The sequence below is a fragment of the Cebidichthys violaceus genome, unplaced genomic scaffold (genome assembly GCF_023349555.1).
Source record: "Cebidichthys violaceus isolate CVI_PGR_0920_01 unplaced genomic scaffold, fCebVio1.0.p SCAF_6, whole genome shotgun sequence".
NCBI lineage: Eukaryota > Metazoa > Chordata > Actinopteri > Perciformes > Stichaeidae > Cebidichthys > Cebidichthys violaceus.
Genome location: NW_027176816.1, coordinates 13,824,589 through 13,842,833, shown reverse-complemented (window position 1 = coordinate 13,842,833; position 18,245 = coordinate 13,824,589). Strand labels below are relative to the sequence as shown.

The 18,245-nt window shown below is 41.4% G+C and overlaps 1 protein-coding gene across 1 annotated transcript; it reads left to right on the top strand.

The window, feature by feature from the left end:
* Window positions 1–816: 816 nt before the first annotated feature.
* Window positions 817–13,010, top strand: LOC137889562 (zinc finger protein PLAGL2-like). Its single transcript, XM_068733476.1, has 2 exons — window positions 817–917; window positions 6,021–13,010. Exon 2 carries the CDS (start codon window positions 6,468–6,470, stop codon window positions 7,755–7,757), a length of 1,290 nt encoding a protein of 429 aa, XP_068589577.1. The 5' UTR covers window positions 817–917; window positions 6,021–6,467; the 3' UTR covers window positions 7,758–13,010.
* The last annotated feature ends 5,235 nt before the right edge of the window (window positions 13,011–18,245 follow it).

The following is an 18,245-nucleotide window of genomic DNA, read 5'->3' as shown; positions in this document are numbered from 1 at the left end:
ATTTTTCAATATTATTTTTATTCAAATATATTTTTGCAGAACTGTGACAGTGTGGTAAAATATATAAAATATCTCCAACCCATCAGACCTTGATGTTCCCGCTAGCAGAACATGTACTTTATTATGTTATGTTTGGTTTTGTGAATCACTTTGTACTTTTTGATTTTGATAAATGCTGCATATAGTAAATAAAGTAAATTATTATTGTAATATAATTTGTATATATATCATGGGCTTTGTGTGTGTGTGTGTGTGTGTGTGTGTGTGTGTGTGTGTGTGTGTGTGTGTGTGTGTGTGTGTGTGTGTGTGTGTGTGTGTATTACACCTCACGAATATTTACGAAAATCTTTCTAATGTTTGGAAATCAATCCGTTTTTAAATGTTCATTGTTCAGTTAAGTTTTTATATAATCTGAAGTGGCCTACTATTTGAAGAATTAACATTGGAAATTACTTTTGTGCAACACCTTTTACAGACCAACTATTTTCCCACAGAGTTGTTTCACTAGCTAATAATATTATGGAGGGACATGATACGGAATCAAACTTAATTACTGCTGTGAGAAGGAGACATGCAAATACTTCATAGGTAAAGATCCGTGGATTTCACGGATCTCTGTACCTCAATGCTTCGTAAAAAATAGAATATTTTAACATTGTTTTATTTTAAGGTTTACTTTATTCTGTTTTTTACAATACGTGTATTAGGCTGTATGTGTGTGCGCGCGCGTGCTTACGTGCGTGCGTGTGTGGATGGATGGATCGGGTGTGACGTCACTCTCCCAGAATGCATGGCTTCCAGCGCGGCGCCCAGCAGTCCAGGCCCGAACTCTAAGAAACATCTTTAAAACTTGTTCCAAAATGTCGATATCGAAACGGAATGGAGACTGGACGGAGAGCTGGACTGAGGTTCAATCGGTAAGTAGCGTTGTGCCCATGTCTGTTCACCTGAGCTGGAGTTTAACCCTACTCCGTAACATATACAGGAGTTAGCTCCCGTAAGACGAACTCCGATACAACTTAGTGAACCGCTCATCTTTTGTTTTTTAACCAGCATGCTGGTTTAGCGAACTCTCTAACTTCACCCAGAGCCATACCGATCATAGTATGCGGGTTATCTCCACATAAAACCATCGTTATATATACTCAAACATCCGAGCATTAAACCCAGTTTCGCCTCCGCCGCCGAATTTAGTTAACAGAGCCCGGCTAGCAGTGCAATGTAGCCCGGTCTGGTAATGACTCCGTCCCACAGCTCTCTAACGCTACCAGCGGAGACTTCATCATTTCAGTCAAGTCCTATCAGCCTGGGTGACGTTTTCCCCACTTCATTCGGTTTCAACGGGAAAAGCATTTCCGCAGAGTTTAACACAAGGGGAGAGGGTTAAACCAGAAAAGGTGTGGGGATTAAAGCCTTGTGGCAGCTCCATGCTGAGGACCCACAAGATGGCACTACCAGCTCCCATCACCGTGCTCTTGTTGCACAGTCGTCCTTTAGTCATTGTATCCAGACTTCCACTGGCTGTGCTTCTCCTATAATGACACGGAGAACATCCACTGGTGGCAAATGTCTTCACACTCTCTACTCCAGTCAAAGTGATGTGACTACAACAGAAGACTGGGCCATTTTAAAGTGAAAGTCCTGTATGCAGATATTTCTTATGTGAAATACTAAAGGTATTTACTACAACTATGAAAAGTAAAGGGATCATTCTGAAGCATGGTCCTGTTCAGGAGTGTTACATTATTGATACAAGCGCTGGTCCAGCTCATGGCAGGTCTAAATACTGGATGCACACTCTTGAGTAGTTTAAAATGCATAAAAACATATTACATTTATGAAGTAAGATTTGATCTTGTCAGTCAAATTAATTTCACATCCATAGCCCCAAAACCCAAGTTTCTCACAAACGAAATTCCGGTACTAAATTGAACACGTGCAGTTGTCAAGTAGGCTGCTTTTTTAGATCGCTTTCTCCTCAAATGTAGTTAGGTTGTGGGATTAGTCTGATGATATTCAGTATTTGTCTTCTTGACAACAAATGCCATGTGAACCAACAATCTATCGACTACCAAGTAGTGTGTGTGTGTGTGTGTGTGTGTGTGTGTGTGTGTGTGTGTGTGTGTGTGTGTGTGTGTGTGTGTGTGTCAGAGCCTGATGTATCTAATCCCTCTGTGCCATAGAGCTCACTGTTATCCACAAACACACCAAAGAGCCACACTGTACACACGCTGCACTTCATTTTGACTCAATTCCACATTCACTGTACTGCAGCCTCAAATACTCAAATGTGGATTAATCTGTTCCTGAAAATAGTTCCCAACAAATGCACTATTTTTCAGTTTGAATAACGTTTACAAACTACAGTGACCAGCTGTAAAGGAAATTACTGAGCCTTTTCTAAAGATGGAATTATATATTGGTGAGGTGTTTTTAAAAAGTACATGTATATATGTATATACAGATTTGTCGGCTGCACATCCATGGACAGGGCTGTACAATATATCTTTTCAGCATGTGTTCATGTGCAAAAGTCACATGGCAAGACGTGCAATGTCGGCAAATTCACCCAAACACACCATGCTACAAGTTTTTTGCTGGATTTTTGAGGAAAAATTTCCTGGTTCTTGTTTTCCATGACCAATTCAGTGTTTCCCGTTTCTACCTCCAGACTAGGTAGGCCATATAATGAACCGCATATATTTTTACACTTCTCAGTGGGAGGGGTTCACTCAGAATCAGAATCGCCAAGTGTGTGTGCACATACATACATTTTTTTTTTCAACTCTCTTGATATACTTAGACAGAAATAGAATTAACAGCTTGGAACTTGGGTGACTGTGGCTAAGTGGAGAGCAGGGCCGTCTTTCAATCAGAGGGTCGGTGGTTCGATCCCCGGCTCCTGCTTCTACTAGTCTCATGTCAATGTGTCCTTGAGCAAGACACTTAACCCCAAAATGTCTCCCGTAGCTGCGTCTACAGTGTATAGATGGATACTGAATTGTAAGTCGCTTTGGATAAAAGCTAAATGCTAAATGACTGTAATGTAATGTAACTAGGAAAAAAGTAAAGACATATATATATATATATATATATATATATATATATATATATATATATATAAAAATTGCACCAATAACATGAGAATTATAAAATCTATGTATAATTTAAGGGTTGTGTAAATTGTAAATAACATAAATAGTTAAAAGAAATATTGTAAAGATCTTTAAACTGTATGCACAGTGTTTAGAATTTATATTGCCAGTGACATTTATGTACATATTAAAACAACTGTACATATTATAATCTATGAAGGCAGCAATAAACATGTTATTGATTGGTTCGACTGATGTTGGCTGTCCACCAGAGTGACTGAATGAGATATCTATAACCTAAACCTAAATAATGTTCAGCTGGCTGGAGTGAGATTGCCAGAGAGCTGACAGTATCTGACTTACTGTTTAATATTGCAATATTTACTGTAAATATCAGTGCATAATACAATATAGACATGTGTTTTTTGTTTAAAAAGTAAACATCAGAAGATAGCAAGTACTACTCACCCATCTTTTGAGTGGTGAAGTCTCCAGTGTGATCTGGAGCGCACAGCTGATAGGTATGTGCTCTGTTTTCATGACGTAACGTACCGCCGTGTCTCTCTCTGTGTTCTCTGCCATCGTTGTGACTGTTTTTGAGTTATTCCTTGTTCTGCTTGACCAATTCCCACTGAAAGCGTTTTTGACGTTTGACTACTCATTCGTTTAAAAAAAAAAAAAAACTCCTTCATACGATGACCTGTATTAGTCATTCAAACTCTTTCCTTCATACAGTAAACTGCACAAGCACTAGGATCATAAGACTCACGGTTCCAATCATATCACGGTTTTGTGTCAAGGATTGGCTCAGATCAGCACAAGAGGAACATATAGAATGCTTAGAGACGATGATGTCTTTTTGTTACTAATTGCCTATCATCAATGATCTGTACTGGTATGCATGCTGATTGTTTATTGTTTTTTGTTTTGTTATAGCAGTATACAAGTCACCAGACTTTTTTTTTTTTCTTTCTTTCTTTTTTTTTAAGTCATCTATATTGTTTATTTACATAAAAACACAATTCAAATGATTAGGTAAAAAAATATATTTTTATTGATAAAAAATCTTGTCAGTAGTTTTAATGATATATTATAAGCTTCTTAGAGCTAGTATTAGGAAGTTAAACAACTCATAATTCATCGTAATATTTTATATTGCTGTGAAAACATCTCCTTTTGCCCAAAATAAAATTTTGCAAGATTACATTTGAACATAATATATATACTTTGCCCAATACTTATTTATGCTGAGTAGAGCATGAACGCATCATAGTGTAACTGGATGTACCTGAATAGAACCTCTGTGCGTTAGCGGTTAGCATCGGTGCTGCCAAGATTACTAGCAGGGATTAGTGACTAGAAAGCATTAATGCCGATCTCCGGATTGCATATTTTTACTGGAAATGCTATGATGGATTCATCTTTGGTTCACATGCATGTGAACCATGACGGAGGATTCATGCAGATCAAGGTTCAACTACGGTCTGTTACACCACAAAGTAGTACTAGTTATTCATTTCAAACAGCCTCCTTCATACAGCGAAACTATTAACAGCATTTTCTCTCCATCTCTCTAATACTTTAGCTTTCTTTATGAGCGTTGAGGTTACAGAAGGCTTAGCTAAACTATTAGCAGCATTTATTCCCCATCTCTGAAACGTTTTGCTGATATTGTAGCTCTCCTCAAATCACAAGTTGTCATCTCAAAAGTATGTGACAAAATTTGACAATTTCTGTTGTGCGTACACAGTTTTAGTTGTGAATCTACAGTTTCATGATAGAATTTACATTTCCATCACATTATTTTAATACATTCAAAAGTAATCATGCTTTTTTTTTAAGGGCTTTTCATTCCAAACAAATTTATTAACATTATGCCGTGCAAAAATTTAACGGGGCAAAAATCAGAATAGAAAGGCTTCATACTAAAATCTGAACAAATATACCTGAGTGAATAAAATATAAAAGACTGCCTCAAATGAACCTCTCGCTCTGTTCAAAAGCTTGTTCTGAACTGGTTGTTTAGGACCACCTAATGTAACAAAAACAGATTCAAGAAATTTCATTAATATACTGTCGAAGGAAATGAGAAGCTATGCTTCCATCCAAGAGACACAATTCAATGTCATATTAACTTCCACTTCAGGAAGTTGATATGACAAATACGCGATTTAATCATTTTTATAGAATAATGATGATGTAGCGGTCAGTTGTTTGGTCTGAGTACATTGCTCAGTCAGTCAAATGCACTGCTGCACCCGAAGGGAGACCCGCTGGTCATCCTCTCTGGCACCATCTTGCTTTGGAAAGCAAGAAATATGGTCTCGTACGTTGAAACCTTGTGCTCAGACTATTTATTTGCCTCAACCCAGCTGATGCAAACACACATAATTCACTTTCCATTTGTTGCACATTTCTAAAGTGGCTTAAAATTCACTTGATTGTGGTCAAATAATCATGATCAGGCGATCATGTAATAATTGAACAGGCCTTGTTATTAACCTAAAAATATGATGTATTAAGCCTGGGCAATAAAACAATAGTGATATGTACTGCAATAGTTAATCAATAGTAATAAGTCATATTGTTCAATAGTTTCACTTTACTTGGAGCTGTAGTTTAGTTTAACCATATGTGTTTGTTCCACTAACGGGTACGTCCATGTAGGGTTACATGGTTTGTTTGACTAAATTGGCAGAAACAAGAAAATGAACGGGAGTAGCCCCCTGCTCTCCTCTGCTGATCATTTTCTGTTTTTTTTTGTCAAAGCAGCAGGTATACAAGGCTCCAGACTAACTTTTTTTGTGGACTTGTAGAGTCTAATGTGTGAATTTTGTATTGCTCTTTTTATAGTTCTTTAAAGTCAGCTCATCCAGCATGCCTCTTACTACGCCATAGTATTGACACTTTTTTTTTGTTTCGCAGGTCTGTAACGATATCGCGCTGCCTCTGTGATTCAGCTGCTGTGACTGTGGCATTCAGGGCTGCTGAATACTAAAATAGACTGTGGGCCAACACAAGAGCTCTTCTCAGGAAACACACAGACCCAGTCAGAGCTTCCACAACTCCTCATCACCGCAGCCCTTTTGGGGTTGCTATGGCAGCTGCTGTCACAGAAACCAAGTGCTGGACACAGGCTTGCCCCAGTGAGGCAGGACAGACCACTAGTCATTGCCACAAGAGACCATCAAACGGTCAACAAACAGCTCTTAGCATTAATTCTAGCACTCTAAGTTAACAAAACGACAAGAGGTCTGTAGGCTGATGGTCAGCTCTCTGGAGGATCCTCATGAGTCTTGCCTGTGTCTGCTCCGGCTCTTGGCCAGAGTCCCTGTGCAGCAGCAGAGCCAGTACTGTTCCTTCTGTTAGACCATGTTTCACCAGCAGGACCATCTGAAGAGCCAGCTGCAGGAGAGCCACCCAGCCAACAGGCAGCTCTTCCACTGCCAGGAGTGTGGAAAGCAGTACAACACCCAGCTGGGTTATAGACGCCACCTGGTGGCAGCCCACAGCGCTACATCGGGCCTGCCCTGTCCAGAGGGGTCGCCATCCCTGCTGGAGCACCTGGGCAGCCATATTGACAGGCCTCCACCATCAGAGGGCAACTCTAACGCTACTGTGCCAGTGAGAGAGAGAAAGTACTCGTGTGAGCGATGCGACCGCCGATTTTACACCCGTAAGGATGTGCGACGTCACGCTGTGGTGCACACTGGGCGCCGTGACTTCTTGTGCCCGCGTTGTGCACAACGCTTTGGCCGCAGAGACCACCTGACTCGCCATTTGAAGAAGAGTCATGCCCAGGAGTCAGGGTTGATGCCACCCTGCACACCCAGCAGCACTCCTGTAGCTACACCCACCCTTGCCACCCAGTGCCCAGTGAAGGAGGAACCTAGCCCTGTGGCGTCTGATATCGGCTCCAAGGAGCCCATGGAGACTTTCTCCAGGGACATGTACAACTCCTACCCCATGGCCAATCCTGTCCCTGGGATGGGCCACCCTCATGGCCTCATGCAGGGCTCCTTGTCTTCGAGTATGGGTGTGGCTCGCCACATGCCCCCTCAGTCTTCTCACCCCCACCACCATCACCTTCAGCCCCCAGTGGCTACACAGCAGCAGCCCTACAGCAACATGGCCAGGTACCAGCACGGATCTACCTCATACCCTCGCGCAGACGTGGACAGTTTCCTGATGGACCTGCAGAGTGCACCCCCACCACACCTGAGTGCAGTCAACTCCTCTACCTCTACTTCTGCCTCCCCTCAGAGGGAGGTGCTGGGTGAAGGCGTGGGTGCTGGCAGTGACCCCCACCTGTTGTCCAGGAGCCCCGCTATCTCCTCAACCGAGCTGTCCTGCACCACTAACATGGACCTGGGGCCTCTGCTGGGCTTCCTTCCTTTCAGCCTGCCACCCTACAGCCCTCACATGGGGATGGGGGGGTTAGTGATGAGCTATCCACCCTCCACCACCACTTCCCCTCCATCATCTTCCTCTGGGCTGTCCTCCCAGGCACCAGGGCCTTTCACCTTCTTCCAGCCTCCACAGGCTCATGTACCACAAGGCCCTGGAGCCCATAACCACAGCCAGCTACCTCAGGCATACAGCAGTCCTGCTATGAGCACTTCCAGCTCCCTACCTCACTACTACCAGGCCTTTCAGCAGTAAGCAGCTCTGTCCCTACAAACGTTGCCTTCAAACGTGCTCATGCCTTTTTACGAAAAGGGTAAAACATGAGAACGGCATCTTTATTGTAAAACAAGTGTGTGACTTTAGCCTGTCAGTGCTAATTATGCTAATCTTAGTTTTTTTTGGTGAACACAACAAATCACCTCATCAGTATTACCTCATTATTTAAAAGGAAGCTTGAACATTTGAGGAAAGGTGGTTTCACTTCAACCAAAGTAGAGAAGTACTTCTTTTTGTCAGACCTGTTACCAACAGTGGATGCACTTAACACACTCGTCACAGGTGCTGCACCGTGCTGAGAGTTATCCGGTTTTAGGTTCTCATCGAAGATGCTACTGTTTTAAGGAAAGTCGCCTTCCTTATGGACGCTGACTTGAGATGTTCTTATTTTAGAATATTGGATCATGAGCAGCCTTACAGAGTTGAAGAGAAAAGTTGATGTAAGATGTCCTCTGTTTCATTTAGTATGTGCAAAACATAATAGAGAATGCAAACAGCACTGTCCGTATTTCATATCTGGCAGTTAACTCACTAACATATGCAGTAAAGAGCTTACCATCCAGCATCACACCCACTGATGTGTCCAAGTATATCAGCAGACGGGAAATGACCGTTGATGAAATAACCAAATGTTATCATCAACCATTGTTTCAAGTAATGAAAATCTAACCTTTATTTGTCAGAATTTGCCCTATTTAGAGGTGTCTGTAAGTGCAGTTAATAGCAGTTACAGTAAACAATAACTGTAAAGCTTGACTGCACTTACTATTATTAGAAAAACTAGTAAATCGAAAGTGTAACCCTAATGTTACTGAAAGTGAACTGCAACAGCGTTTGAGTAACGGCAAAGTGTGGGTAAACCTTTTTAACAAAAGAAAACGATTCCAATGTTCTTTTGAGTGAACAGTTAACACAGTAGTTACCGTTCAGACAGAGAACTGTTGCTTAGAACCTGTTCTTTATCATGTTTTTACTGTATTTAATATACTGCAGTTTTTTGGGCACTTCATGGACCACCTGCTAACTGCAAGTGGCAACCAATGGGTGTACCAATGAGGGCTGCTTGATATATTTCAGCATCGACATTGCAATGTTTGCAACATGCTACAACTTTTTGCTGCTTGATACAAAAGGAAACGTCCCACAGTTCTCATTTTCCATGACTAATCCAGTGTTTCCCATTAATTAGCTACAGGTCGCGTAGGCCCGCCACAGTTTCATAATCGACTGCATATATTTTTACACTTCTGTACTAGAGATTGTCACGATTTTGATTCTAAATCAAATATCTATCAGCATGAGCTTTCAATTTCGACTTTTCAAAGTGAAAAGCAGGATTGGCAATTGGCCCAGTATTTTTTTTTACCTCCATCCCCACCTACTTAGCGCATCCAAAGAAAAAACAACCAGTATGACACTTGATAGATGGCACAGAGTAGCCCACCGGTTGCCTGCCCTGCAGCTGCACTTTTTGAGACACCAAGGCTACTCATTGAGTCACAGATGACAGAGAAGCAACAGAAGTGTAAAATCCTGCTTCCCTGAAGTCACGTGTTGCATTTTTGCCAACATGTAAAGAATAAATGTGTTTGTGGGCTGCAGAGGATTTAGGGACTGCAGCAACCAGTCTGGCTGCCCCAACTCCCCTGTCAAAAATGTCAAATCAAACTGTGGATTGGAGAATTGCCTTGCGCCCCCATACTTACAAATTTGGGTCTGCTTTTGCCTGGGCAGTTAACTCAGTGGGTCAGAGATGGCCGTTGGGTGTGCGAGGATCCTCCTCCATGGCGGTGTTGAATGGCCCCGGGTGGAGGTGACTGGCGGCTCCAGCTGTGAGCTTTCCAGCACCGTGGACTTAGTGCTGGCTGGGCCCTCTCCTCAGCGTGAGGGGTCTGCGGTGATGTCGGCATCGCACCTGACCGCTTTTGAAACATGAAGCCTGTCTCGTTAACAATACATTACAAGTGTGACTTTTGTGCTGTGTCATCACCATTCATTTCTCAACAACCTATGTGTTTTGTAATTAAATTGTTTAGGCTACTAGAGCACAAATTTGTTTACAAGAGCACAACATTGTTTATCTAGCCTCTTAAAATGCTGATGCATTAATCTTTAAAATGTATAAAATTTAGGGTGAATATTCCTGTGTTTTTACATATCACGGTATATATCGCTGAAAAATGAAAATATTCCTTCAGACTTTTGCTTTCACAACTCGTCTGTGTCCTCCGGCAATGCTGTAGCATCCTCAGTGTGTTTCGGCCTCAGAGAGCAGTGCAGCAACTGTTTGTCCTCCAATCCATTAACTCCGTTAAAAGGTCAAACCGTGAACTCTGAAATGTACATTTGCTGACACTGCAAACCAGGTCATTGATCTTAGAATGGCTGCCTGTCCCACAAAATGCATAAAAACACTCATTTGAGACTGTGGGGAAAAAGAAAATATAAAATGTTTGTCACATTCTAGTTCACCTGTTTGCTCACATAGTAAGAAACAAAAGCGCTTTGCAATATGCTGATCGAGCTGTTTTTGATAAGAGGTCATCCAGCCCTTTCCCCCATATTTTCCATAATGGAAGGCGGCAACCCTAGCTACACAATGTGACTTGAGAACAGCATTGTGAGGAGGCAAAAATAAATCTCAAACCTCTCGCTGTTACCGGTTTTGTTCTTTACAAACTGGACCACTGGATCTGAGCAGGTTGTAACTGTGACACGCTTGCTGTGAATTTCTGACTTTATTCCTCAATAGAATGCAGCATAGATTCCACAAAGGCCTTCAAGAGCACTTGTTCCTATTTCTTAGCTTTTACTATGTATTGACACTCATTTGGATCTCAAGAGTATCAGATGTAATTAGGACTAAAAGGTGACCCCCCCCCCACCCCAGCCCAACCTCCTCTTTGCTGCAAAGGCTCAGGAAAGCCAGAGAAGGGAAGCAGTTGAGGGAGTGTTGGTCTGTTGAGATCAAGGTTCCTTTACCAGAGTCACAGTGCAGCATGGCAAGAATAATTCATCTAAACCAGCAGCCTTCCAATAATGGATGATCAGCTCAAGAAATTGGTCAAGTGTAGTGGAGATGGAGAAGTCCTCCAGCTGAAAGTTGTGAGTGATGGATGTGATATTGGAAAGAAGATCTTTGAGAGAGAGAGAGATTCAGATTATTCTCCTTTCTGCCTTAATTCCAAGAACTGTATGTTGAAGGACTTCTTTCATTGTAACCATTCAAGTGTTGCACCAATGTCTTAAAATACTACTGTTGTGCCTCTTTAAGAGTGTCTAATCTCCTGACTGGGTTTAAGCACTTAACATTTCTAAAAAAAAAGATGAATTTGATCTGTACCTCAAACACAGAACTGTGGGTTTCTGTTTTCATTTGTATTTGCTTCTAGTTATTTTGGCTCTTACCTGTGCCATTAGATTCAAACTATAAAGGTAGATTTTATGAATCTAAACTCTTTATCTAGCGACAGACATTGACACTATAATTCGGTCAAATTTTCTACCTCTACCTTGTCGTATATCCTTTTGCAAAAATCATTAGTAATAGTTTTAACCTGTAACAGTTGGGCAGATTTTTGCCACTGCTGAAGATGGCTGTATGCTCCAAATTCAACTTTGAAGGACAGGGTACACAAGTCCTAGTGGTGTATTCCAGAGTCAAACATTGTTCTCTATACTTGCCTTTAATGATATTTCTACTTATTTACTACCTCAGAGAAGAGACAGGTGACTGTCCATCTAACTGCAGAGAAAATGTCTGTGTAGAGTTTTATTTTTGTCAGAACAAGCACATGTACTTTGTAGCTCCATAGTTTTTTACTGAGGTTAGCTCACAGCAGAATGATGTCTAGTGCAACAAGTACCACATTGCCTGGCAGTTCACACTGCATCAGTCCTGTTTTCAGTGTCTCTGCCTCTTCAGTCTGGAATGTTTACTCTTTTTATGAATCTGGGCCTCAGTCTAAAGGAATTCCACAGTTGCATGTTGGAATGTACAGACAACACTTTGGCACTGTGTTTGTTCACTGGGAGCGCTTGGGATGGGTCATCATTTTCATTAAGTCATCATTGCAATTTAATTGCAAAAGAAAATAGTTTGACTTGTCCTGCCTGTAAAAAGCTGTTTTACCGTTGCAGCTGCGGCCTGGTACTAACGTTGTGTGTGTGGCACGTTAGGCTCTTTGTCGAACATGCCATACACACACACACACACACACACACAATGCCGACTGTGCGCCGACTGTGCACCCATCAGTTTGAGCTGGGAGATGTGTGAATAAAACACACCGACATTCACCATCGTCTTTCAGGTTATGCAGATTTATCATGAACAATCCCAAGTGGCCTTGTAAATAGAATACCCATTCGTTTGAACACGTCAGTGTTGCCTGCCGTCATACTTACTCTCATGACAGCGTCTCACTGCCTCTCTAACAACTGTATTTGTTGTTGGCACACACTTTTAGACAGTCTCACATTAGAGGCGTTGATGGTGTTATATTCCGTTGTTCACGTAAAAGTGACCGAAGTAGTTGTGTGAAGAATGGGAGGGGGGGGGAGAGAGCTTGGGAGAGACAGCTGACCAATCACTGTGTGAAGTGGCCGTGATTGTTAGATTGTATATTTTAGAACATAACAAATATTGACAGACTCCCTCATTCCCTGCTTCAGCTCTGAAGTAGAATGGGGTATTCAGACGCACTTAGATGATCCAACAAGCATTTATTGTGACGCATACTGAGGTCCTTGAAATTAACCAGGTTTACATTTTACTGAAAAGGACCTCTTGTGGCTTGAGCAAGTCGGTCCATTTACCATGGTTGAAATGAACGTTTGACTCCAGAACCTTGAGTCATTAACATTATACATTATGTGGTACATGTCTGTTGTTGCTGCATTGTTTAGGACATATTGAAGTTGTGGCAGCTTGTCTGCAAAACAACACTTGATACGTTGAAGCATTCCAGACTGAACGTAGAGAAACGGTGCAGAGCTGAGGGTACCAGGATTCATTTCACTAAATGATCATCCAGTACTGTTGTGTTGCTTGCATTTAGGTCGGCTCTGAGAACCACTACAATGCAGGTTTCGACACCTTTAACTTAGATATATTTTGCATTAGGTGTTTGTATTATCACTTAATAGATTTTAGAAGACAGTGAAAAGAAGTTGTCATTTTCTGATTGTCTGAACATAAAGTAATAGAAAATAAATGAATCTTTTGATTTCCACTGTGTCCCTGTGTTTTACTTAAGTGTTGATGGTGGTTTATAATATCCCTAACCCATAGAAGCAGTGAAAAATGAAGAGGAAACCTGTAAATCCAGACACATTCAACCTCCCAACAGCACATATTGTATATCCTCCTGATGTCGACTTGGACCAGTTTGTGAGTATCTTTATTGATGTCTTTTCATGTCATGAAAATTGAGGGAAAAAACTGAAGACAAATCTTGAAATATGATAGATCTTGCTAAAGCCATAAATTCAATATAGTTTTAGTCTTATTCAGCTTGCGGGTGAAATTAGGCTGTTTGCACTCCATTACATTAGTCATTTAGCAGACACTTTTATCCAAAGCGACTTACAATTCAGTATCTATCTATACACCGTAGGCACAGCTACAGGAGCAATTTTTGGGGTTAAGTGTCTTGCTCAAGGACACATTGACATGAGACTAGCGGAGCAGTAGATTGAACCGCCAACCCTCTGATTGAAAGGCAGCCCTGCTCTCCACTTAACCATTACATTCTTAGAAATATGAATACCTAGTATATGTAGAGGTATTTCTCTGCTATAACCTGCTGGGCATTACTGCCTGTCAGCCTCTGGCGCCCATAGGGCCCGCTTCAGGGTCGTTAGCCAGGAACCACCATTCCTCGACATTTAGCGCCTTTAATTCTGGAACTTCTCCTGGTGGCGGAGCAGTGACGATCGTCTGCCTTGGGGTTAAATATGGACAGTGCAAGCATTGCCATTGTACTGGGGCCTGTGGTGTAGGGGAGCCATGTAAATTGTGTTGGGCAGGCATTCACCTGGGCGAAATAATCACCTCAAATAGAGCTGACTCATGCTAAATTGAAATTGGTGCCATTTGCAACATATCCCTTTGAAAAGGCAAAGCCTTATCTGTCATGATTTCTTCTGCTGCATCCCTCAACAGCCGTATGGTTGCCCCATGAAGCCACGGCAACCAACATTTACTGGTGGTTCTCCAGCCAGCCTCCCTGCACTCAGCCACCAGTTCTGAGTACTTGGTCTATGATCAATAGAAGGCGGCCCAGTCCCCTCCTGCAACGGTACTGGGAGCTCAATGAGGGGAACAGCTTAAGCCGTGGTGGACTACACTAGTATGTTACGGCTGAGAGACGTGGTGGTAATCTTGCTGGGTAACTGGAACTGCATACCAAGATCAACTCTCATCTTCACTCCTGGTCAGAAGAGAGGAGCCTTGTTTCCCTCGACCTGGTGGGGGACACCCCCTGCTTTCCTGTCTGCGCCCCTCCTCCAGCAACCCGACCAGATTTTCGTTTGACCAGTACAATGAGTGATGTCATCTTAGAACATAGCAATGAGTGATGTCATCTTAGAACATAGTAATGAGTGATGTCATCTTAGAACATAGCAATGAATGATGTCATCTTAGAACATAGCAATGAGTGATGTCATCTTAGAACATAGCAATGAGTGATGTCATGTTAGACCAGTACAATGAGTGTCATCTTAGAACATTACAATCAGTGAGGTCATTTAGACCACTGCAAAGACTGATGTTATCTTAGAACATTGCAATCAGTGAGGTCACATAAGACCACTGCAATGAGTGATTTAATCTTAGACTATTACAATGAGTGAGGTCACATTAGACCAGTGCGATAAGTGAGGTCATGTTAGACCACCGGGAGGAGTGATGTCATCTTAGAATATTACAATGAGTGAGGCCACGTTAGACCACTGCAATGAGTGATGTCATGTTAGACAAGTGGAAGGAGTGATGATATTTAAGATATGGAGCAGGAGTGAGGTCACATTAGACCAGTGCAATGAGAGATGCCATCTTAGAACATTTGCAATGAGGTAGGAACAGTGCCTCAGTCATTTGAAACCTGATGTGAGTCAAAATGGATACAAACAACAATGCAAAAAAGTGAAAACAAACACCACCACCAGCATGACTTCCTAAAGAATAAGGGCTTTAAAGATTTTTTGTTAGCGAGGATAGTGTTGATATCAGGGCAAATATAGGCAGAAGATGAATAGGGGAAGTAGCAGCGTCTATCCTAAAAATGACCTTTAACTTGATGCAATGATCTTGGCCCTGTTTCAGAAAGCAGGTTTAACCAACTCGAAGCCTATCCTTGACCTCTGAGTTGACTAACCCTTAGATGAGAAACTGTTTGAGTTTTTGGTTCCACAACAGCTTATCAGTTTGTTCAATCAACTGTGAGTTTGTTCACTCTGAGTTAATATGAAAAAAAGCCATCATCAATGGATTCCACGATGGATTCCAAGATTCACCATGGCAACAGCTAAGTAAAAGGCAGAGCCGCCATTTTAATTCAGTGGACGTAGAGATATTAATGCATGTAAACTATATTTGGACTGTGCACAATCTTTGATCAAGAGCCTGATTAAAAGATGAGAAAAGTGTCAATAAGTTAACGGAATTATGTTTTATTCAGTATTGTCCATTAATTAATCCTGTATATGGCATGCATTTTTATTTTGAGGGCAAAATTATTTCAACCCATTTTTTGGGAGCTCAGAAATTGTGTCGTATATTATTATAAGTGGAATAAGGAAATCAAGCAATATATGCAAAATGTTATCAACCACAAATGGTTCCAAACCATCTTCAATTCGAAAACATCAACCAACCTACTCCAAATTAACAGTACCTTGTGTATAGAATAAACATATGAAACATGTCAATAGAAATATAAACATGTAAACCAACATCCAAATGACTGTGTGTATATGTCACATCTGGAACGACCCTGAAGGTCTGGGTAAGCATTGTAGAATGGATTGTGGGGTGTTCTTTCCCAGGTTAGGCGGGGTACACCAACCTCTGCTTCATCTTCATCTTCATGCACAGACTCAGTCATTCAACAGAAATGCATTATCTTAGAAGAAAGCAGGTAGCCCAAAATTCAATGTGTCATGTACCCTTCTTCATCCACTGTCACACATGCAAACAAACAAACAAACAAACACACACACATGGTAACACACATGTTACTCTCCTGACTGACCCCTAGGATAGTTATCTTACCAATTGGTGGCACTGTGTCCCATGCAGTTTTGCTTCCTGAAAATAGTTCTCCACCCCCAAACAAATGGACACAGACCTATAGTATATACTTTTTAATTAAAAAAACAAAATTAAAGGGAGATGTGAGGACTCTATTCCTAATTGTTTTAAAATCATTAATGTTAAGTTAAAAGGTCCTCACAAACTGTTTAATGTGATTGTATACTTTGAATTGCAGCTGCAGAATCTGAACATATACAACCTCCTACCCACTGTAGACTGTTGAATATCAATGTCAGTTTTGCTGTGTACACTGATAACTTCTTTGAAATTATTTTAGCAATTCCTTTGTCTAATTCTGGATTGTATAAGCCCACTTCTACATGTTTATTGTCTTAGTGTTTTGATCCATCTGTAAAAATCTTTAGATAATTATGGGAGCTCTTCTTCAGGTAATCTTGAACCAAGTACCCAATGTTAAAATTCCTCTTTGTGCATTATCTTCTCTTTTATAATATCTTTAAAATGACTTTGGCTTTTGGAATTGTCCATGGAGGAATTTTGCTGCTAATAAGTGCTGGACTGTTGTATAGCTAATTTGAAATGTTTCACTTTCTTGTTAATGTCCCATCCAAAGCTTTAACCAAAAAAATGTTGAGTCCTCCCAACAATTGTACAGAATTTCCATTTATTCCACCCTGAATTCAAATCCAATATAATAGTGCTAATTTAGTTCTCCTCAGATGTAATGCCAGTTGCTTGGATTCAAAGAGCAATGCATGGTTGTGGTTTTGACTGCTCCCAAAGTCTTGATGCTATGCATTGTATCCTGCCCAATTTTTTAAAATGTCTTTTTACTGCTGCTTCGTACAATCATGCAATCATAATCCAAAGAAACTGTCATCAAAGCCCTGTATAAATATAATAATGCTTCTTTGTCAGCTCCCCATTCTAATGGAGACCACATACCTCATTACATTTAACACACTTTTACATTTGGTCTCAATGTTTTCAATATGATGTTTACATGTAAAAAAATGTTATCAAACCATAAACCAAGTTATCTATCCAAAGGCTTACTGTAAAGTGTTAACCCATGTCCATTACCTATTTTCTTTTGGTGACCAGCATATAGCATAACATCATTGTAGATATCATTGTTCATGATATTAAAAAGTATTGGACTGATGACGATTAAAAGATGGTAAAAGTGTCAATAAATTAACGAAATTACGTTTTATTCAGTATTGTCCATTTATTCACCCTGTATATGGCATGCAGTTTTATTTTCTAAATTCTAATACCCTAACCCTAACAACTTTTTTAAACATATGACAACCTGCAAACAATATATAAAAATGGTGAGCTGCATGGACACAGAGCCCTCTACTTCAAAGGGCTCTTCCACCACTGACAACCTCACTGGACTTTTTGCAATTTGCATACCAGCCTCATGTGGGAGTGGACGACGCTATCATCTACCTGCTGTAACAAGCTCAGTTGCACCTGGATGGAACCGGTGTCTCTGTAAGCATTACTTTCTTTGACTTCTCCAGTGCATTCAACACCATCCAACCACTGCTGCTGAGTGAGAAGCTGCGGATGGTGGGGGTAGACACGTCCACCGTCTCTTGGATCACTGACTACCTGACAGGCAGACCACAGTTTGTCCGACTGGGCCGTGTGCTGTCTGATACGGTGGTCAGTGGTACTGGAGCTCCACAGGGAACTGTTCTGTCTCCCTTCCTGTTCACCTTGTACACCACTGACTTCCAGGACAACTCGGGGTCATGCCATCTGCAGAAGTTCTCTGATGACTCTGCAGTGGTCGGGAGTAGTACAGGGCATTAGTGGATACATTTGTGGAGTGGGCCGGTAGAAATCACCTGCTTCTGAACGTGGCTAAGACCAGAGTGGTCGACTTCAGGAGGAAGGCGACTTCTCAGCAACCGCTTAAAGTTCTGGGAGAGGATGTGGACATGGTGGAGGAGTACAAGTTCCTGGGTGTCTTCATCAGCAACAGACTGAACTGGAAGACCAACATCAACACTGTGTACAAGAAGGGGATGAGTCAACTCTTTTTCTTGAGGAAACTTTGATTCTTCAATGTGTGCAGCAAGATGTTGGAGATGTTCTACCAGTCTGTTGTAGTCAGTGCACTGTACTTCTCCGTAGTCTGCTGGGGGGGCAGCATTGGAGCCAGGAACACC

Excerpts from the sequence above, each read along its gene's own strand:
- LOC137889562 (XM_068733476.1), top strand. The coding sequence starts at position 6,468 with ATGTTTCACCAGCAGGACCATCTGAAGAGCCAGCTGCAGGAGAGCCAC.